This window comes from Nerophis lumbriciformis, linkage group LG06 (genome assembly GCF_033978685.3).
Source record: "Nerophis lumbriciformis linkage group LG06, RoL_Nlum_v2.1, whole genome shotgun sequence".
Classification (NCBI taxonomy): domain Eukaryota; kingdom Metazoa; phylum Chordata; class Actinopteri; order Syngnathiformes; family Syngnathidae; genus Nerophis; species Nerophis lumbriciformis.
The window spans coordinates 1,854,061-1,875,950 of record NC_084553.2 but is presented as its reverse complement, the minus strand read 5'-3'; the positions used below and the strand labels follow the sequence as shown (position 1 = coordinate 1,875,950).

Here is a 21,890-nt window from a genome sequence, read left to right as displayed (position 1 = left end):
GACATACAAATAAATCAATATTTTTTATAAATAAACGTGTATTTGTAAATATATTTTTGAGATTTGAATATAAATATGCTTGATTTTGTATTTGTATTTGTATTGAATTTGCATATGTGGATCATTTTTTTGCTTTTGTGTCGATGAGACATTCCTCCCACAAAGCAGATGCACAAACAAATGTGACCTACACACTCCCCTGAACAACCAGCAGAGGGCACTGCAGCCAGAGCGGTCTGGGTCACAGAGCATTATATGCATTATATGCAAAATGCCCGGAGTAGTTCTCTGCACAAAAACAAGCCAGGTCTTTACAGAGAGAACGCACAACGGGCCTGAGCTTGCTAACGTTAGCGTTGTATTAGGTCATGCTAATTCATCCAGTTAATCTGAAAGACCGCGCTAGCTGCTTATTTTATTGTATCAATGCCGTTTAATGACCTTGTCCCGATGCAGATACTGATCTCTTATCAGTGCAATGTGTGTCAAATCATCATCATGTGACCCTCCCTAGTGTGCCTCTGATTGGCTCGCCAGTGTCTGACCATGTCTGTGACCCAGACCGCTCTGGCTGCAGTGCCCTCTGCTGGTTGTTCATGGGAGTGTGTAGGTCACATTAGGAATGTCTCATCGACACAGAAGCAATTAAGCGATCCACATATGCAAATACAAATACAAAATCAAGCATATTTATATTCAAATCTCAAAAATATGTTTACAAATACACGTTTATTTAGACAAATGATGTATTTATTTGTATGTCACATTTGTATTTGTATATGAATGAATAAATGTATTAGTATCATATTGATATATATATGTGGATGTGAGACAATTCTACTTCCATACAAAAGAGCAACATGTGAGGATTATTTATCAAATGTTCTGCATGAGTTGACAAGGCTGCTGCCTCTTTGTCGTCACGTGGCCTGATGAAGACAAGTGTTGTTGCAGCTGGACCTGATCCCTTCTCCGTCTTCCCTGCAGAGGACCTTCATCACGCGGGACATCCTGGCCACGGACGGAGGGAACCGGAGCAGCTCGGTGGAACTCTCTGTCACCATCACCAACGTGAAGAACCAGCCCCCCCAGTGGGAGGAGCCACGTTACGCCGTGGTCATCCCGGAGAACACGGTCAGGGACACGCCCATCGTGGTAAGTCCTGCAAACATCCACGTCCTGCAAACACTCCACATCCTGCAAACACTCCATGTCCTGCAAACACTCCATGTCCTGCAAACACTCCATGTCCTGCAAACACTCCACATCCTGCAAACACTCCATGTCCTGCAAACACTCCATGTCCTGCAAACACTCCATGTCCTGCAAACACTCCACATCCTGCAAACACTCCACGTCCTGCAAACACTCCACGTCCTGCAAACACTCCACGTGTCCCCCTCCTTCTTTGCACCATCTCATCACTCAGTATTGACCATACACTGATACCATAGTTGGTTTTTGATTGATTGATTGAGACTTTTATTAGTAGGTTGCACAGTGAAGTACATATTCCGTACAATTGACCACTAAATGGTAACACCCCAATAAGTTTTTACACTTCTTTAAGTCGGGGTCCACTTAAATTGATTCATGATACAGATATATACTATCATCATAATACAGTCATCACACAAGATCATCATCAGAGTATATACATTGAATTATTTACATTATGTAGAAAAAGGTATCATCACTGTGTCTATCCACCCTGGCTTGTTTACATTCAACAGCTCTAGCTTAGCGGTTAGCATGCCTTCTTGGACCCTCCTGCAGTGTAGCATGTTTAGCTAGTCCTCTTCCAGTGAGTAACGTCTTTTTTTACAGTGAAGACTGTTTTTATCCAGTGCGTACCGTGTTCTTTTCCACTGAGTACCGTGTTTTTTTTTTCCAGCGAGTACCGTGTTTTTTTCCAGTGAGTACTATTTTTTTCCAGTGAGTGCCGTGTTTTTTTTATAGTGAGTACTGTTTTTTTTCCCAGTGAGTACCGTGTTTTTTTCCAGTGGATACCGTGTTTTTTTCCTGTGAGTAACGTGTTTTTTTCCAGTGAGTACCGTTTTTTTTTAATATAGTAAGTACTGTTTTTTCCAGTGAGTACCATGTTTTTCTCCAGTAAGTACCGTGTTTTTTTTTCAGTGAGTACCGTCTTTTTTTCCAGTGACTACCGTGTTTTTTTTTCCAGTGAGTACTTTGTTTTTTTAATAGTGAATACTGTTTTTTTTCCAGTGAGTACCGTGTTTTTTTCCACTGAGTACCATGTTTTTTTCCAGTGAGTACTATTTTTTTCCAGTGAGTGCCGTGTTTTTTTTATAGTGAGTACTGTTTTTTCCCAGTGAGTACCGTGTTTTTTCCCAGTGAGTACCGTGTTTTTTCCCAGTGAGTACCGTGTTTTTTTTCCAGTGAGTACCGTGTTTTTATCCAGGGAGTAACGTGTTTTTTTCCAGTGAGTACCGTGTTTTTTTTTATAGTGAGTACTGTTTTTTCCAGTGAGTACCATGTTTTTCTCCAGTGAGTACCGTGTTTTTTTTTCAGTGAGTACTGTCTTTTTTTTCTAGTGACTACCGTGTTTTTTTTCCAGTGAGTACTTTGTTTTTTTAATAGTGAATACTGTTTTTTTTCCAGTGAGTACCGTGTTTTTTTCCACTGAGTACCATGTTTTTTTCCAGTGAGTACTATTTTTTTCCAGTGAGTGCCGTGTTTTTTTTATAGTGAGTACTGTTTTTTCCCAGTGAGTACCGTGTTTTTTCCCAGTGAGTACCGTGTTTTTTCCCAGTGAGTACCGTGTTTTTTTTTCCAGTGAGTACCGTGTTTTTATCCAGGGAGTAACGTGTTTTTTTCCAGTGAGTACCGTGTTTTTTTTTATAGTGAGTACTTTTTTTTCCAGTGAGTACCATGTTTTTTTTACAGTGAGTACCGTGGTTTTTTTTTCAGTGAGTGCCATGTTTTTTTTCAGTGGGTACCGTGTTTTTTTCCAGTGAGTACCGTTTTTTTTTTTATAGTGAGTACTGTTCTTTTCCAGTGAGTACAGTGTTTTTTTTCCCAGTGACTACCGTGTTTTTTTTCCAGTGGGTACCGTGTTTTTTTCCAGTGAGTAACGTGTTTTTTTCCAGTGAGTACCATGTTTTTTTCCAGTGAGTACTTTTTTTTTTCCAGTGAGTACCATGTTTTTCCAGTGAGTACCGTGTTTTTTTTTCAGTGAGTACCGTCTTTTTTTCCAGTGAGTACCGTGTTTTTTTCCAGTGAGTACTGTGTTTTTTTCCACTGAGTACCATGTTTTTTTCCAGTGAGTACTATTTTTTTCCAGTGAGTGCCGTGTTTTTTTTATTGTGAGTACTGTTTTTTCCCAGTGAGTACCGTGTTTTTTCCCAGTGAGTACCGTGTTTTTTTCCAGTGAGTACCGTGTTTTTATCCAGGGAGTAACGTGTTTTTTTCCAGTGAGTACCGTGTTTTTTTTTATAGTGAGTACTGTTTTTTCCAGTGAGTCCATGTTTTTTTACAGTGAGTACCGTGGGTTTTTTTTCAGTGAGTGCCATGTTTTTTTTCAGTGGGTACCAGGTTTTTTTACAGTGAGTACCGTGGGTTTTTTTTCAGTGAGTGCCATGTTTTTTTCCAGTGAGTACCAGGTTTTTTTTTACAGTGAGTACTGTTCTTTTCCAGTGAGTACCGTGTTTTTTTCCCCAGTGAGTACCGTGGTTTTTTTCCAGTGAGTACCGTGTTTTTTTTCCAGTGAGTACCGTGTTTTTTTTTCAGTGAGTACCGTCTTTTTTTCCAGTGAGTACCGTGTTTTTTTTCCAGTGAGTACTTTGTTTTTTTAATAGTGAGTACTGTTTTTTTTCCAGTGAGTACAGTGTTTTTTAATAGTGAGTGTCGTGTTATTATTATTAACTTATACAATCAGCCCCACAATTGCTGTGCGACCCTGACAGAAAGGCGTGGATGAGTTCCATCTGCAACAACACTCCGCTTCTATGAGATTAGTATGAAAGACGCTAAGTCATGTGACTTGTGTGATGAGGTCATGTGACTTGTGTGATGAGGTCATGTGACTTGTGTGATGAGGTCATGTGACTTGTGTGATGAGGTCATGTGACTTGTGTGATGAGGTCATGTGACCTGTCATCAAACAAAAGTGTACAAGTCCAAACAAAGCCTGGATAAAACTAGTTATTATTATTATTCAAGTTGTCAGGAAGCTAACACGTTAGCTTGGCAAAGGTTAGCGTCTTCATCGGCCAAAGTCCTGATTTGTGTTCCAGACCATCAAAGTCCTGATTTGTGTTCCAGACCATCAAAGTCCTGATTTGTGTTCCAGACCATCAAAGTCCTGATTTGTGTTCCAGACCATCAAAGTCCTGATTTGTGTTCCAGACCATCAAAGTCCTGATTTGTGTTCCAGACCATCAAAGTCCTGATTTGTGTTCCAGACCATCAAAGTCCTGATTTGTGTTCCAGACCATCAAAGTCTTGATTTGTGTTCCAGACCATCAAAGTCCTGATTTGTGTTCCAGACCATCAAAGTCCTGATTTGTGTTCCAGACCATCAAAGTCCTGATTTGTGTTCCAGACCATCAAAGTCCTGATTTGTGTTCCAGACCATCAAAGCCACGTCACCGCTGGGCGACCCCCGGGTCACCTACAACCTGGAGGACGGCATGGTCCCAGAGACCAACATGCCCGTCCGCTTCTACTTGACCCCCAACCGGGAAGACGGCTCCGCCTCCATCTTGGTGGCCGAGCCCCTGGACTACGAGACCACCCAGAACTTTATTCTGCGGGTCCGAGCCCAGACTGTGGCGGCGGTCCCGCTAGCTGCTTTCACCACGGTCTACGTCAACGTGACAGGTGAGGCTCGCACCCTTGGTTTGTACCCATGGTCTAGAGAGTATTACAGTACTATACTGGTTTGTACCCATGGTCTAGAGAGTATTACAGTATTATACTGGTTTGTACCCATGGTCTAGAGAGTATTACAGTATTATACTGGTTTGTACCCATGGTCTAGAGAGTATTACTGTTCAGCCTGTTCAGGAATCAAATTCCAAACATTTGCAGATTTGTCCATTTTTCAAACTTCCACCATTTCCACATTTTTCAAGCTCTTCAAAGCATTCCCCCTTCAACACATTTTACTCATCCTGGACAAACTGACCTTTTCACAAGTTCCAAAATGGATTGATCAAAGTTGTATTTGTGATGTTGACTTGCAGACGTGAACGACAACGTCCCCTTTTTCACCTCCTCCATCTACGAGGCCTCGGTGACCGAGGGCGCACAATCAGGAGCACTGGTGTTCCAGGTGTCGGCCAACGACTTGGATCTGGGCCTGAACGGGAAGGTGAGTTCCGTCGGCGTGGTCTCGCTCTCAGATCTTCACCTGACGGCCTCTTCCAGATCTCCTACTCGCTGCTGGAGGATCGCAGCGGAGATCACCGCTTCTTCCGCATCCAGCCGGAGTCGGGCTTCATTTACACGCAGACCGTTTTCGACCGCGAGACCAAGAGCTCCTACCTGCTGGAGGTGCAGTCAGTGGACGGCTGGGAGTCTGCCAGGCCCGGCAAACACGGACAGCCCAACTCTGGTAAGAACCCCTCAGGGGCCTAAAAACTGTTCCTCTGGACCGGACTTAGGGAGTGGCAGGGTACCAACATTAGCATAGCCATGTAAGCTACATGCTAACTCTGGTAAGAACTCGCCAGGGGCCTAAAAACTGTTCCTGTGGACCGGACTTAGGGAGTGGTAGGGTACCAACATTAGCATAGCCATGTAAGCTACATGCTAACTCTGGTAAGAACTCGCCAGGAGCCTACAAACTGTTCCTGTGGACCGGACTTAGGGAGTGGTAGGGTACCAACATTAGCATAGCCATGTAAGCTACATGCTATCTCTGGTAAAAACTCGCCAGGAGCCTAAAAACTGTTCCTGTGGACCGGACTTAGGGAGTGGTAGGGTACCAACATTAGCATAGCCATATAAGCTACATGCTAACTCTGGTAAAAACTTGCCAGGAACCTAAAAACTGTTCCTGTGGACCGGACTTAGGGAGTGGTAGGGTACCAACATTAGCATAGCCATGTAAGCTACATGCTAACTCTGGTAAGAACTCACCAGGAGCCTAAAAACTGTTCCTCTGGACCGGACTTAGGGAGTGGTAGGGTACCAACATTAGCATAGCCATATAAGCTACATGCTAACTCTGGTAAGAACTCGCCAGGAGCCTAAAAACTGTTCCTGTGGACCTGACTTAGGGAGTGGTAGGGTACCAACATTAGCATAGCCATGTAAGCTACATGCTAACTCTGGTAAAAACTTGCCAGGAGCCTAAAAACTGTTCCTGCGGACCTGACTTAGGAAGTGGTAGGGTACCAACATTAGCATAGCAATGTAAGCTACATGCTAACTCTCGTAAGAACTCGCCAAGGGCCTAAAAACTGGTCCTGCGGACCTGACTTAGGGAGTGGTAGGGTACCAACATTAGCATAGCCATATAAGCTACATGCTAACTCTGGTAAAAACTCGCCAGGAGCCTAAAAACTGTTCCTGCGGACCTGACTTAGGGAGTGGTAGGGTACCAACATTAGCATAGCCATATAAGCTACATGCTAACTCTGGTAAAAACTTGCCAGGAGCCTAAAAACTGTTCCTGCGGACCTGACTTAGGGAGTGGTAGGGTACCAACATTAGCATAGCCATGTAAGCTACATGCTATCTCTGGTAAGAACTCGCCAGGAGCCTAAAAACTGTTCCTGCGGATATGACTTAGGGAGTGGTAGATGAGCCAGATGAGGTGGTTCGGGCATCTGGTCAGGATGCCACCCGAACGCCTCCCTAGGGAGGTGTTTAGGGCACGTCCGACCGGCAGGAGGCCACGGGGAAGACCCAGGACACGTTGGGAAGACTATGTCTCCCCGCTGGCCTGGGAACACCTCGGGATCCCCCGGGAAGAGCTGGACCAAGTGGCTGGGGAGAGGCAAGTCTGGGCTTCTCTGCTTAGGCTGCTGCCCCCGCGACCCGACCTTGGATAAGCGGAAGAAGATGGATGGAAGGAAGGAGTAACTATAACAAATTCACTTTTTTGAAGCCTAATTTTTTGCAGATTAGTAGGTTTTTCTTGCACGACTCATTAAAAGACTCAAGCCAAAAACTTTGGCCAATGTTTTGGTCCAAAGCGAGCAGCAAAGAGGAGCCGTCTTCAGATCTTTGCACAGATGCTCGTCATTTCAGGCTCCATTGGCCTCCCGCCTGGCGACAGACGACGTTCATACGTGATTTGACGCTCCGATGGAGGGACGGCGGGGGAAGCAGATGCTGCGGCAGATGGATGCTTTCAGAGGATCTGTCCTCGTCTAGGCATCACAGATCTGTTGCAGGTCCGTCGCACGGCATTGTGAGCGTGGTCAACCATGAATGGGGAGACACGTGGAAGGACACGCTCATGTTCAGCAGTTTTTCATGGCCAACTTCAGCATCTGCCCAGTCGGCAGATGGACGACAGACGCTGACGGCCGTGAGTCTCATCCAGCTACTCGCAGTCTTACGGCTCAACCACTGGGGGGGTTAAAAGGTGTGGACAAACAACAAGATTATAAAAACACGGAACTTCACCGGCTCAACAATGGAATGGAGATTCATCAACAAGTGCAGCAAAATGGGATTCCAGTCCAAGAAACAGACAAAGTTCAAAAGTAGACAGAGAAGGACCACTGAATGGTCCCCACAAGAAAGGTAGGGGGACAAGGTACACATGGGAGGAGAACAAATCCCAAACAAAGCACCGGGGTGGGCTCAGTTTGAGACCATCGGAGGGGCCTCAGTTTGAGACAATTGGAGGAAACTGAGACCCTTAGAGGGGCCTCAGTTTGAAACCATCGGGGAGGTGTCTCAGTTTGAGACCATTGGAGGGGCCTCAGTTTGAGACCATTGGAGGAAACTGAGACCCTTAGCGGGGCTTCAGTTTGAAACCATCGGGGAGGTGTCTCAGTTTGAGACCATCGGAGGGCCCTCCGTTTGAGACCATTAGAGGAAACTGAGACCCTTAGCGGGGCCTCAGTTTGAAACTATCGGGGAGGTGTCTCAGTTTGAGACCATCGGAGGGGCCTCAGTTTGAGACCATTGGAGGAAACTGAGACCCTTAGCGGGGCCTCAGTTTGAAACCATCGGGGAGGTGTCTCAGTTTGAGACCATCGGAGGGGCCTCAGTTTGAGACCATTGGAGGAAACTGAGACCCTTAGCGGGGCCTCAGTTTGAAACCATCGGGGAGGTGTCTCAATATGAGACCATCGGAGGGGCCTCAGTTTGAGACCATTGGAGGAAACTGAGACCCTTAGCGGGGCCTCAGTTTGAAACCATCGGGGTGGTGTCTCAGTTTGAGACCATCGGAGGGGCCTCAGTTTGAGACCATTGGAGGAAACTGAGACCCTTAGAGGGGCCTCAGTTTGAAACCATCGGGGATGTGTCTCAATATGAGACCATCGGAGGGGCCTCAGTTTGAGACCATTGGAGGAAACTGAGACCCTTAGAGGGGCCTCAGTTTGAAACCATCGGGGAGGTGTCTCAACATGAGACCATCGGAGGGGCCTCAGTTTGAGACCATTGGAGGAAACTGAGACCCTTAGCGGGGCCTCAGTTTGAAACCATCGGGGAGGTGTCTCAGTTTGAGACCTTTAGCGGGGCCTCAGTTTGAAACCACCGGGGAGGTGTCTCAGTTTGAGACCATCGGAGGGGCCTCAGTTTGAGACCATTAGAGGAAACTGAGACCTTTAGCAGGGCCTCAGTTTGAAACCATCGGGGAGGTGTCTCAGTTTGAGACCATCGGAGGGGCCTCAGTTTGAGACCATTGGAGGAAACTGAGACCCTTAGCGGGGCCTCAGTTTGAAACCATCGGGGAGGTGTCTCAGTTTGAGACCATCGGAGGGGCCTCAGTTTGAGACCATTGGAGGAAACTGAGACCCTTAGCGGGGCCTCAGTTTGAAACCATCGGGGAGGTGTCTCAGTTTGAGACCATCGGAGAGGCCTCAGTTTGAGACCATTGGAGGAAACTGAGACCCTTAGAGGGGCCTCAGTTTGAAACCATCGGGTAGGTGTCTCAGTTTGAGACCATCGGAGGGGCCTCAGTTTGAGACAATTGGAGGAATCTGAGACCCTTAGAGGGGCCTCAGTTTGAAACCATCGGGGAGGTGTCTCAGTTTGAGACCATCGGAGGGCCCTCAGTTTAAGACCATTGGAGGAAACTGAGACCCTTAGCGGGGCCTCAGTTTGAAACCATCGGGGAGGTGTCTCAGTTTGAGACCATCGGAGGGCCCTCAGTTTGAGACCATTGGAGGAAACTGAGACCATCAGGGAGGTCTCAGTTTGAAACCATCAGAGGAAACTGAGACCATCGAAGGGGCCTCAGTTTGAGATCCTTGGAGGAAACTGAGACCATCGAAGGGGCCTCAGTTTGAAACCATCAGAGAAAACCGAGATCATTGGAGGAAACTGAGATCATCGGATGGGTTTCAGTTTGAGACCATCGGAGAAAACTGAGACCATCGGAGGGGTCTCAGTTTGAGAACATCAGAGGAAACTGAGACCATCGGAGGGGTCTCAGTTTGAGACCATCGAAGGAAACTAAGACCATTGAAGGGGTCTCAGTTTGAGACCATCAGAGGAAACTGAGACCATCGGAGGGGTCTCAGTTTGAGAACATCAGAGGAAACTAAGACCATTGAAGGGGTCTCAGTTTGAGACCATTGGAGGAAACTGAGACCATCAGGGAGGTCTCAGTTTGAAACCATCAGAGGAAACTGAGATCATCGAAGGGGCCTCAGTTTGAGATCCTTGGAAGAAACTGAGACCATCGGAGGGGCCTCAGTTTGAGACCATCAGAGAAAACCGAGATCATTGGAGGAAACTGAAATCATCGGAGGGGTTTCAGTTTGAGACCATCAGAGAAAACTGAGACCATCGGAGGGGTCTCAGTTTGAGAACATCAGAGGAAACTGAGACCATCGGAGGGGTCTCAGTTTGAGACCATCGAAGGAAACTAAGACCATTGAAGGGGTCTCAGTTTGAGACCATTGGAGGAAACTGAGACCATCGGAGGAAACTAAGACCATTGAAGGGGTCTCAGTTTGAGACCATCGGAGGAAGCTGAGAACATCAGAGGGGCCTCATTTTGAGACCTTTGGAGGAAACTGAGACCATCGTAGGAGTCTCAGTTTGAGACCATTGGAGGAAACTGAGACCATCGGGGGGTTTTCACTTTGAGACCAGAAGGAAAACCTAAGCATGTACGACTATATCGGGGGTCTCGGAGCAACGATCTTGCCAAGGTCGTTCCTGCGCGGGTAAAAAAACAACATCCACATTAGAATGTTTGTGCTTGAGTGAGCGGAAACAAACTTAAAGGTTTCACTCTAATTTGTCTAATTCATCATAACTTCGCCTTGCAGCGCAGACAGCTTCTCCACTGCTAAAAAGATCTATCAAAATATAAAAGTACATTTTAGGACAAAAACGCTAAAAAGGAGTGAAAGTATTTGTCTTTGCAGCTTGTTCATTTCACTTTTCTATATTTAGACATTTTCACGATCGAAAAGTGTATTTTATTCTGAAAACTCCAATTATTGCACTTGCATTTTTCTTGCTAAAATGAAGATGAAGTCAAGTTCATGACTACAAATAATAATGGCTCCTAACACTTGGGGAACTAATGTCTCCCAAGAGGCCATGGGGGGTCCAGCAACTAACCGACCGCTTCCCCCTGACCCGAGCATCTCATCCAGGACCTTCTAGTCCATTCTGTGGAGAGGCCAGTTGGTCACTTCTGATCCAGAACCTTCTAGTCCATTCTGTGGAGAGGCCAGTTGATCACGTGCATTGCTGACATGTTGCAGAGTGTGCAGAAAGAGAGTTAAGACAAGACAAAGCAGGAGAGGGAGGAGAAGTGTCCGTCTTTGTTAGGAGCAGACAGAAGAAACTTCTAGAATATTCATGCAGTCTTTCTCAAGTCCTGCATGGAAATGAAATCATCTTCTGCTCTTTGGAGAGAAAAGTGAGGAAAACACAAGTTTATTGATACTAAAGTCTCCATTTTACAAGCAAGACATTCTTCTTCTTGTTGTTGATGTTGTTGTAGTTGTAGTTGTTGTTGTTGTTGTTGTTGTTGATGTTGTTGTTTCTGCTGTTGTTGTTGTGTTTGATGGGAAGTGAAAATCACATTTACAAAAAGTCATCAGTGGTGAAAAGTGCACACAAACCTGATTTTTATTTTGTGTTGTTGCTTTGTTCTGTTGTTGTATTGTTGTGCTCCTTTGTTGTAATGTGGTTTTCTTGTGCTGTTGCATTGTTGTGTTCTTGTCCTGTTGCATGTTTGTGCTGTTCTGTTGTTACATTGTTGTGTTGTTGCATTTTTGTTGTCGTGTTGGTGAATGTTGTGTTGTCGTGTTGTTGCATTATTGTGTTTTCATGTTGTGGTATTTTGTGCCGTTGCAATGTCGTAATGTTGTTTTGATGTTGTGCTGTTGTGTTGTTGCATCTTTGTGCTGTTGCGTTTTTGTGCCGTTTGGTTGTTGTGTCGTTGCGTTGTTGTGTTGTTGCGTCGTTGTGCTGTTGAGTTCTTGTGTTGTTGAGCTGTTGTGTTGTTGCGTTGTTGTGCTGTTTTGTTGTTGTGTTGTTGAGCTGTTGTGTTGTAGTGTTGTTGCATTGTTGTGCTGTTTTGTTGTTGTGTTGTCATGTTATTGTGTTGTTGTGTTGTTGCCTTGCTGTGTTGTTATGCTGTTTTGTTGTAATACTAGTGTGTTGTTGTCTTGTTGCATTGTTGTGTTGCCGTGTAGTTGCATTGTTGTGCTGTTGTGTTGTCATGTTATTGTGTTGTTGCATTGTTGTGTGGTCACGTTGTTGTGTTGTTGTGTTGTTGCATTGCAGTGTTGTTATGTTGTTGTATTGTTTTGTTGTCACATTATTGTGTTGTTGTGCTGTTGCATTGTCGTGTTGTCACATTGTTGCATTGTTGTGTTGTCATGTTGTGTTGTTGTCACATTGTTGTGTTGTTGTGTTGTCACTTTGTTGCATTGTTGTGTTGTCACGTGGTTGAATTGTTGTGTTGTCAATTTTGTTGTTGTTGTTGAAGGAGTTTGTGCGCCATCTCCTCTGCGTCAATAAATGATGTTGTGTTGCTGGGCGTACACAAATGTGTCGACACCATCAGAGGGCGTAGAGACGCTAAGTGTCGTGAGCGGGGAAGTGAGCGCAGAGTTTATTGTTGAGAAGAATGTGGAAGTTATTTTAGTGTGTGTCAGCGTGGGTGAAAGACTTTTCACTTACTTGTGTTGTTTTGACTTGTGTTGTTTTGACTTGTGTTGTTTTGACTTGTGTTGTTTTGACTTGTGTTGTTTTGACTTGTGTTGTTGCAGACAAGCCAGGGAAGTGTTGTTGTTGTTGTTGTTGTTGTGACAGAATCAGCACACACTCTGATAGCAACTCTTCTTCTTCTTCTTCTTCTCTGGCAACTCTTCTTGTTGTGTGTCAGACTTGGCGTACGTGCGCGTCTTCATCAGCGACATCAACGACAACAAGCCCGCCTTCGCTCACGCCGCCTACCTGGTGGACGTGCAGGAGGACGCTGACCTCGGCTTCAACGTCATCACCGTCACTGCCAATGATGAAGATGAAGGTGTGTGCGTCTGTGTGTGTGACTCTGTCTGTGTGTGTGTGTCCACAACACTTGTGTGTGTGTCTGTGTGTCAATATGTGTGTGTCAATGTGTGTGTCTGTGTGTGTGTCTGTCTGTTCACAACACTTGTTTGTGTGTGTCTGTCCACAACACTTGTTTTTGTGTATGTCCACAACACCTGTTTGTGTGTGTGTGTGTGTCCACAACACCTCTGTGTGTGTATGTGTGTGTGTGTGTGTGTGTGTGTATCTACAACATCTACCTGTGTGTGTGTCCACAACACCTGTTTGTGTGTGTCCACAACACCTGTTTGTGTGTGTGTGTCCACAACACCTGTGTGTGTGTGTGTGAGTGTGTGTGTGTGTGTGTGTGTGTGTGTGTGTGTGTGTGTGTGTGCGTGTGTGTTTCCACAACGTGGACAACACACACACTGGTGTGTAGACATTGTCCACCGTGTGTGTGTGATTTTGATTATTATTTATTGTACGTATTGAAAGTGTAGTTCAGGATGACCAGTTTGTGTGTATTTGTGTGTATATTTTATATACAACTCAAGTGTACAACTTATTCAATTGCATCTGCAACATTTTTCTGTCAAAATTCAGTAGCTAGCTACATGTGGCTAAGCTATGTAGCTTACATAAATATACGTATACACACACACACACACACATATATATATATATATACACGTATATATACACTTATATATGTGTCTATATATATATATATATATATATATATATATATATATATATATATATATATATATGTATGTGTGGGAAAAAAAATCACAAGACTATTTCATCTCTACAGGCCTGTTTCATGAGGGGTTCCCTCAATCATCAGGAGATTTTAATGGAAGCATTCACATACCATGGTTTATATAGGGCACAGAGTGGGTGGGTACAGGCTGGCGTAGGGGCGTGGTGATTGGCTCATGTGTTACCTAGGAGGTGTTTCCGTCTATGGCGGCATGTTGTTACAATTTTGCTGCGCTTGTTGAGGGATGACAGGTCTGGACGGTAAATAATAAACAGTTTCTCTTTCAAGCATAGGTTGCATCTTTTATTACCACTATTGTAAGGTGTGCTGGATGCAAGAATTTGCCATGTTATTGAATATTCAACATTATTGTCTTTGAGGTCCCAAATGTGTTTGCTGAGTTCTGTGGTATTCCGCAGGTTTTGGTTCCTGAAAGAAGCCTTGTGATTGTTCCATCTGGTTTTGAATTCTCCCTCGGTTAATCCTACATATGTGTCGGATGTGTTAATGTCCTTGCGTGTTACCTTAGATTGGTAGACAACTGATGTTTGTAAGCACCCCCCGTTGAGAGGGCAATCAGGTTTCTTTCGACAGTTACATCCTTTGTTGGTTTTGGAGTCGCTCTGTCTGGGGGTCGACGGCTCATTTGCAATTGTTTTGTTGTGGTTTGAGATGATTTGTCGTATATTGTTCATGCAGCTGTAGCTCAATTTAATGTTGTTCTTGTTGAATACTTTTCTTAGGGTGTTGTCTTTGGGAAAGTGTTTGTCAATCAGATTGAGGAATTTGTGTCCAATGTTCGTTGAGACGTTTTTGCTGTATGGGGGGTTGTACCAGATGATGTCGTTTCGTTTTCTGTTCTTTTTTGGCTGGTTTCCTGGCGTGGGTTCGTAGGTGAGGGTGAAATTGTATCCGCTTTCATCAAGGGCTTTTTGGTACGGGGGGGTTGCTTGGTCAAATTCAGCTTTGCTAGATGACAGCATCGATAGCCTTTTATTGATTCCGGTAGGTATTCTTTTCGTGGTGGTGGGTGGGTGGTTGCTGTCATGGTGCACGTATTGGAGTGTTGTGTTGGGTTTCGTGAATGGTTGGTAGCTGTTATTTCTCAGGTTGAAAGTGACGTCGAGGATGTTGACGGTTTGCTTGTTGGCTTCAATCGTGATCCATATGCCGTTCTCTTTGAAAATTTGGCATATGCGCTTCTTGGTATTCTCACTGCTCCTTGGCGAGGCGCGACACACTGCCAGTCCGTCATCACGGTAAATACCAAGGTTCAGGTTGAGGCTAGCGAGCTGGGAGAGGAGGAAACTCCCAACGAGTTCACACGTTTCTGCTCCGTCAAAACTTCCCATAGTGACGTCAAATGTTGCATTGTTCTTTTTTTGCCATGGTGTACTGTTGTGGATGAGAATGGAGTTTTTTGCGTGGATGATGATGTTTCTTTCGTTGCCTGTGATTGAGTCGTAGTCTGAGGCGAAGTCTAGTGCTTGAGTCAGTAGGTCTTGCGTGATGGAAGGGTAAAATTCTTCGATATCAAAGGAGATAAAGTTGTGCTGTTGTTTGTCTTGGATGTTGTTGAACCATTTGATTACTGCTGCTGTATTTCTCCATTGGTTGAGTGGTGTTTTGTCCTTGATTTTTGTGTTGACTCTGTCCAGGATTATTTTGCTGATTTTTCCTATTTCAGATTTAGTTGGGTTTATTAGTCGGCATGTTGGGTTATTAGCGCTCTACTACGGTATCGAGCACTATTTTTTGGATAACCTTATTAAGACATATATATATATATATATATATATATATATATATATATATATATATATATATATATATATATATATATATATAGCGTTTTGGACCAGTTGTTCCTCCCAGGGAATTCAAGTCACAAGTCGCTCCCAAGCTTTTTTTACGACACTTAAAGCTGAGTTGAAAAACCACCAGAGACAGAATAGGTATTTTGTTGTATATTTTCAAAGCTTTGCAAATATACTTTTTGAGACCAGTCCAGCATAGAACATTCTATCGCCCCGCCAAAATGGTCTGTCCCCCGAAACACCCTCTCCCCCCTTAAGTCCCTGGCAGTCCTCTGTCTCTAGCCAAAACAAATGCTTATTATCGCTTCTTCTTACATTCCAAAGAACTCAAGGTTAACACACACAGACAAAGCAGCAAGAGAAGAAATGGAAAACACAAGCTGTTTTCAAATATGACTATGAAAGTAAAGAAGTACAACTTAAATTCGGATATATGTAAATATCTTCCTCCGACAATATATACATATATATATATATATATATATATATATATATATATATATATATACACACAGTGGTGGTCATAAGTGTACATCCACTTGTAAAGAACATCATGTCATGGCTGTCTTGACTTTACAATCATTTCTACAACTCTTATTTTTTTGTGATGTAGTGATTGGAGCACATACTTGTTGGTTACAAAAAACATTCATGAAGTTTGCTTCTTTTATGAATTTATTATGGCTCTACTGAAAATGTGAGGGTGAAAAGTATACATACAGCAATGTTTGTCATGTCTGTATTATCATGTTTTGTTTTAAGTCATGTTTTGTTTAGTTTCTGTCTTTTCACTCCCTTGTCTGGTCACCATAGCAACCATTAGTTTTCACCTGTCACGTCACGCACCTGTTTCACGTTTTGAGTCGCGCACCTGCTTTCACTAATCATGTCCATAGTATTTAAGTTCATTCATTTTCTGTTGTTCGTCCTGACGACCTCAACACATTTATGCTCTGTTCATGCCTGATACTTCTGCCCATGTCAATTCCTCAAGCAACTACTTTTGCCCAAGCCAAGTAAGTTTTTGTTCCATATTTATAGTCTTTTTGGTTTCATAGTTTGTTCTCCGCCATTGTGCGTGTTTTTTGTTTGTACTTTTTTGCTATAGTCTTTTGGTTTCATAGTTTATTCTCCGCCACTGTGCGCGCTTTCATTTATTCCTTTTTTTTTGATAATAAATCATGTACCTTCATTCTCGTCTCGCACGAGCCAACTTTCCGTTGCATCCTGGAAAAGCACACACCCCGGACCAAGTCGTGACAATGTTAATATTTGCTTACATGTCCCTTGGCAAGTTGACCTGCAATAAGGCGCTTTTGGTAGCCATCCACAAGCTTCTGCTTGACCACTAAATTGCTGCACTTCAGCTAAATGTGTTGACATGGACTTGTTTCTTCAGCATTGTCCACACCTTTAAGTCAGGACTTTGGGGAGGCCATTCTAAAACCTTCATTCTAGCCTGATTTAGCCATTCCTTGACCACTTTTGAGGTCATTGTCCTGTTGGAACACCCAACTGCGCCCAAGACCCAATCTCCGGGCTGATGATTTTAGATTGTCCTGAACAATTTGGAGCTAATCCTCCTTTTTCATTGTCCCATTTAAAGCAGCAGTTCCATTGGCAGCAAAACAGGCCAAGAGCATAATACTACCACCACCATGCTTGACGGTAGGTATGGTGTTCCTGGGATTAAAGGCCTCACCTTTTCTCCTCCAAAAACATATTGCTGGGTATTGTGGCCAAACAGCTCCATTTTTCTTTCATCTGCCATGACATGGACAAAGATAAGAAAGTTGTGTGGTCAGATGCAAGTAAAGTTGGAGCACAAAGCCAAGTGAAGCACTTTGTGTTGTAAAAGTCATTCTTGTGTGCGGCCAACAAGTCATTGAAACACTGCACTTGCTGAAGTCCTACTTGCAGTTTTGCGGCGTGAAATAGTCCGGCGCTACAAAGCTAACTGCTGACCTTTCCCATTCAGCCGTCTCTAATAAAGTTCTAATTAAGGGCCTCGTTAAGCGCGCAGAGATTTGAAGGGACGTGCTGGGTGACTGCACACCTTTACACCTGGCTTGTAACGCCGCAGGCAAATGTCAGCTCAGGAAATAAAAGACAAGAAGGTGATTAGTGGAGTGGACCTCGCTGGCTGTCCTCAAGCGCCTTGGACTCCTTCAAAGATCTCATGTGTAATAATATCTCTTTTACACCTCCAACTGCCCTTTAAGCGCTTGAGCCACAAATGTTGTGGCCAGATGGCCAGAAAATGTTAATTGGTTCCTGAAGCAAATTGATTCCGTCCCCTGACTGTCTTGGAAGTCCACACACGCCTTGTCATGTCCACATGTGAGAGGCCCAGACTTGCCTCTCCCCAGCCACTTGGTCCAGCTCCTCCCGGGGGATCCTGAGGTCTTCCCAAACCAGCCGGGAGACATAGTCTTCCCACGTGTCCTGGGTCTTCCCCGTGGCCTCCTACTGGTCGGACGTGCCCTAAACACCTCCCTAGGGAGGCGTTCAGGTGGCATCCTGACCAGAAGCCCGAACCACCTCATCTGGCTCCTCTCCATGCGGAGGAGCAGCGGCTTTACTTTGAGTTCCTCCCGGATGACAGAGCTTCTCACCCTATCTCTAAGGGAGAGACCCGCCACCCGGCGGAGGAAACTCATTTCAGTACCCGTGATCTTGTCCTTTGGTCATAACCCAAAGCTCATGACCATAGGTGAGGATGGGAACGTAGATCGACCGGTAAATTGAGAGCTTTGCCTTCCGGCTCAGCTCCTTCTTCACCACAACGGATCGATACAGCGTCCGCATTACTGAAGACGCCGCACCGATCCGCCTGTCCATCTCACCATCCACTCTTCCCTCTGTCACGACTTGATCTTGGGAGTTTGCTTTTCCGGGATGCAACGGAAAGTTGGCACGGGCGAGACGGGAATGAAGGTACATGATTTATTGAAACACTAGAACTACAAAAAAGGATCAAACCAAAGCGCGCACAGTGGCGGAAACTATGAACAATTAAACAAAACATAAACTGTGGCTTGATAAACAAAAACTTATTTGGCATGGAACCGGCATGAAAAAAGAGCAGCAAGGATCATAAGGGTGTGCAGAAGCATATATGGGGTGAGGTCGTCAGGCCGAACAACAGAAAATGAATGAACTTAAATACTATGGACATGATTAGTGAAAGCAGGTGCGTGACTCAAAACGTGAAACAGGTGCGTGACGTGACAGGTGAAAACTAATGGTTGCTATGGTGACCAGACAAGGGAGTGAAAAGACAGAAACTAAACAAAACATGACTTAAAACAAAACATGATAATACAGACATGACACCCTCACTCGTGAACAAGACTCCGAGGTACTTGAACTCCTCCACTTGGGGCAAGATCTCCTCCACCCTTTCTCGGGCGAGAACCATGGACTCGGACTCGGAGGTGCTGATTCTCATCCCAGTCGCTTCACACTCGGCTGCAAAGCGACAATTTTAGGAAAAGTGGTAATTTTGAATGGTCTGAATGAGGTGAAATGGTTGGTGTTGGAATTGTTCAAATCGGTGGAGAAATGTTGAAGTAGTAACATGTTGAATTGAGAAATTGAATTACGGAATTTCTGGAAAACCGGGACTTTTTCCAGTTCAAAAAACAACTTTTTTTTGGTCCTGATTAAGAGGAATGCTTGAAATGCTTTGAAAAATATGGAAGGAAAACCAGGAATTCTGTAAAATCCTGGAATTTTTTTTGAACTTGGAAAAAAGGGCAGTTTAAATTTCCAAGAGGAGTGGAATATGTTGACGGGGGAATGGTTTGAATCGGGTGAAAAATGTGGAAATGGTGGAAGTTTGAAAAATGGCCATTTCATTTTGAATGGGAAAAATGTCCCAGAAAACCTGGAATTCTGGGAAATCTCGAACTTTTTGGAATTTGTCAAGGGAAATCCCGCGATTCCCGAACAGGCTGAACAGTTTGAAGTTGGAATGTTGTTACCATCCGCTGCCCGGATCATGTTCTGTTTGGTTTTTGGACTCCCTCAGTTCCTGTTTTTGTGCACCCCTGGGTTTCTTTTCTGTTTCCATTGTTTCCACCTGTCTCTGATTGGTGTTCGGGACACTCACCTGTTTCCCGAGCACTAATCAGAGCACTATTTATTCCAGCCTTTTCCGGTCAGTCAGTCTGGCTTCCTAATTTGCTACCCGCAATAGTTGACGACTTTTGATTCCTGTTTGTGTATGCTAGCTCCCGCACTAGCTTTCCCTCCCGTGCTATGAGCACACCTTTATTTTTCCCCTGTACGATTCATCCTAATAAATCATCTGCACGCTGTCCGTCTGCATCTTGGGAGAAGGACCCCCACGTCACCATGCGACCCGGTCGTCACAGGAACGGTTTGAATCAATTCTGCCCTACCAATATTCTTCTCAAGTCGCTGCTGACCGCAGTTTCCACGTCGCAGCTCTTGCGTCTGAGTATGCAGCCACGGTGAGGAGCAGCAGCCATCCCCCAGAGTCACTTGAGGATCTTTAGCAAATGGCAGATGGCAGCGGAAAACGATTTGAAGAGGTCCTCAAAATAGTAAAGGACCAAATGAGTCCACATTTGAAGACAGAAGGAGCAAATGATGATGACGGCGATGTAGAGGAACCAAAGGAAACATATTCCCAGGTGTGGCTTCCTGCATCACAAGGTTTTGCACCTTCCTCCCGTAAATGCTTTGTTGACCAGCAGGAACCCCAACCTCTGCACAGTCATTCAGCAGGGCTAAATCCCAGAGTGTCGTTCTCAACAAATAACTTCAATCCTCCTGAAGTACAGAGTCTTGTTGTCGAACGTCCATCCATCCATCCATCCATCTTCTTCCGCTTATCCGAGGTCGGGTCGCGGGGGCAGCAGCCTAAGCAGGGAAGCCCAGACTTCCCTCTCCCCAGCCACTTCGTCCAGCTCCTTCCGGGGGACCCCGAGGCGTTCCCAGGCCAGCCGGGAGACATAGTCTTCCCAACGTGTCCTGGGTCTTCCCCGCGGCCTCCTACCGGTCGGACGTGCCCTAAACACCTCCCTAGGGAGGCGTTCGGGTGGCATCCTGACCAGATGCCCGAACCACCTCATCTGGCTCCTCTCGATGTGGAGGAGCAGCGGCTTTACTTTGAGCTCCTCCCGGATGGCAGAGCTTCTCACCCTATCTCTAAGGGAGAGCCCCGCCACCCGGCGGAGGAAACTCATTTGGGCCGCTTGTACCCGTGATCTTGTCCTTTCGGTCATAACCCAAAGCTCATGACCATAGGTGAGGATGGGAACGTAGATCGACCGGTAAATTGAGAGCTTTGCCTTCCGGCTCAGCTCCTTCTTCACCACAACGGATCGATACAGCGTCCGCATTACTGAAGACGCCGCACCGATCCGCCTGTCGATCTCACGATCCACTCTTCCCCCACTCGTGAACAAGACTCCGAGGTACTTGAACTCCTCCACTTGGGGCAAAATCTCCTCCCCAACCTGGAGATGGCACTCCACCCTTTTCCGGGCGAGAACCATGGACTCGTAACTTGGAGGTGCTGATTCTCATCCCAGTCGCTTCACACTCGGCTGCGAACCGATCCAGTGAGAGCTGAAGATACTGGCCAGATGAAGCCATCAGGACCACATCATCTGCAAAAAGCAGAGACCTAATCCTGCAGCCACCAAACCAGATCCCCTCAACGCCTTGACTGCGCCTAGAAATTCTGTCCATAAAAGTTATGAACAGAATGGGTGACAAAGGGCAGCCTTGGCGGAGTCCAACCCTCACTGGAAACGTGTCCGACTTACTGCCGGCAATGCGGACCAAGCTCTGGCACTGATCATACAGGGAGCGGACTGCCACAATCAGACAGTCTGATACCCCATACTCTCTGAGCACTCCCCACAGGACTTCCCGAGGGACACGGTCGAATGCCTTCTCCAAGTCCACAAAGCACATGTAGACTTGTTGGGCAAACTCCCATGCACCCTCAAGGACCCTGCCGAGAGTATAGAGCTGGTCCACAGTTCCACGACCAGGACGAAAACCACACTGTTCCTCCTGAATCCGAGGTTCGACTATCCGGCGTAGCCTCCTCTCCAGTACACCTGAATAGACCTTACCAGGAAGGCTGAGGAGTGTGATCCCACGATAGTTAGAACACACCCTCCGGTTCCCCTTCTTAAAGAGAGGAACCACCACCCCTGTCTGCCAATCCAGAGGCACCGCCCCCGATTTCCACACAATGCTGCAGAGTCTTGTCAACCAAGACTGTTGTTGAACGTGTTGTCCAAAATACAGATGAAGGTGTTCCACCCTCACTTCGACTTGGTGTATTTCCTAAGCCAAACAACGAGGCGGACTCTGAATTTTGGCATTCCCAAGTTGAGTTATTGCCAGCTGACCCCAGTTTGTCGGCAACGCAAGTCACTAGACGTATCCTTGAGAGCTTGCTGACGCCTGCTGCTGGCTTGGTCTAAGGTCTGAGACCGAATACATGGCCTTCAGCCCCTCTCCAAATTCTTCTTTCAGCTTTTGCCACAGTACAAGAAGGTGAGGAGTTGTATGCCCATGACCAATCCCCCCTGTGTTGATGCTGTAAGGAAGGCTTTCTTGATTCCGTAGTTGTACTTGAGTCGGACTCACCATTTGCCTCTCCAATT

The 21,890-nt window shown here is 45.4% G+C and overlaps 1 protein-coding gene across 1 annotated transcript in view; it reads left to right on the top strand.

Annotated features, from left to right (window-relative positions):
- Positions 1 to 21,890, top strand: part of LOC133608944 (neural-cadherin-like) — a 143,970-nt gene that overhangs the window by 43,932 nt on the left and 78,148 nt on the right. Inside the window, exons 10-14 of the mRNA XM_061964599.2 lie at positions 988 to 1,155; positions 4,593 to 4,842; positions 5,208 to 5,335; positions 5,392 to 5,578; positions 12,509 to 12,652. Coding sequence (XP_061820583.2) covers positions 988 to 1,155; positions 4,593 to 4,842; positions 5,208 to 5,335; positions 5,392 to 5,578; positions 12,509 to 12,652 — 877 coding nt within the window. The remainder of the gene's footprint in view (positions 1 to 987; positions 1,156 to 4,592; positions 4,843 to 5,207; positions 5,336 to 5,391; positions 5,579 to 12,508; positions 12,653 to 21,890) is intronic.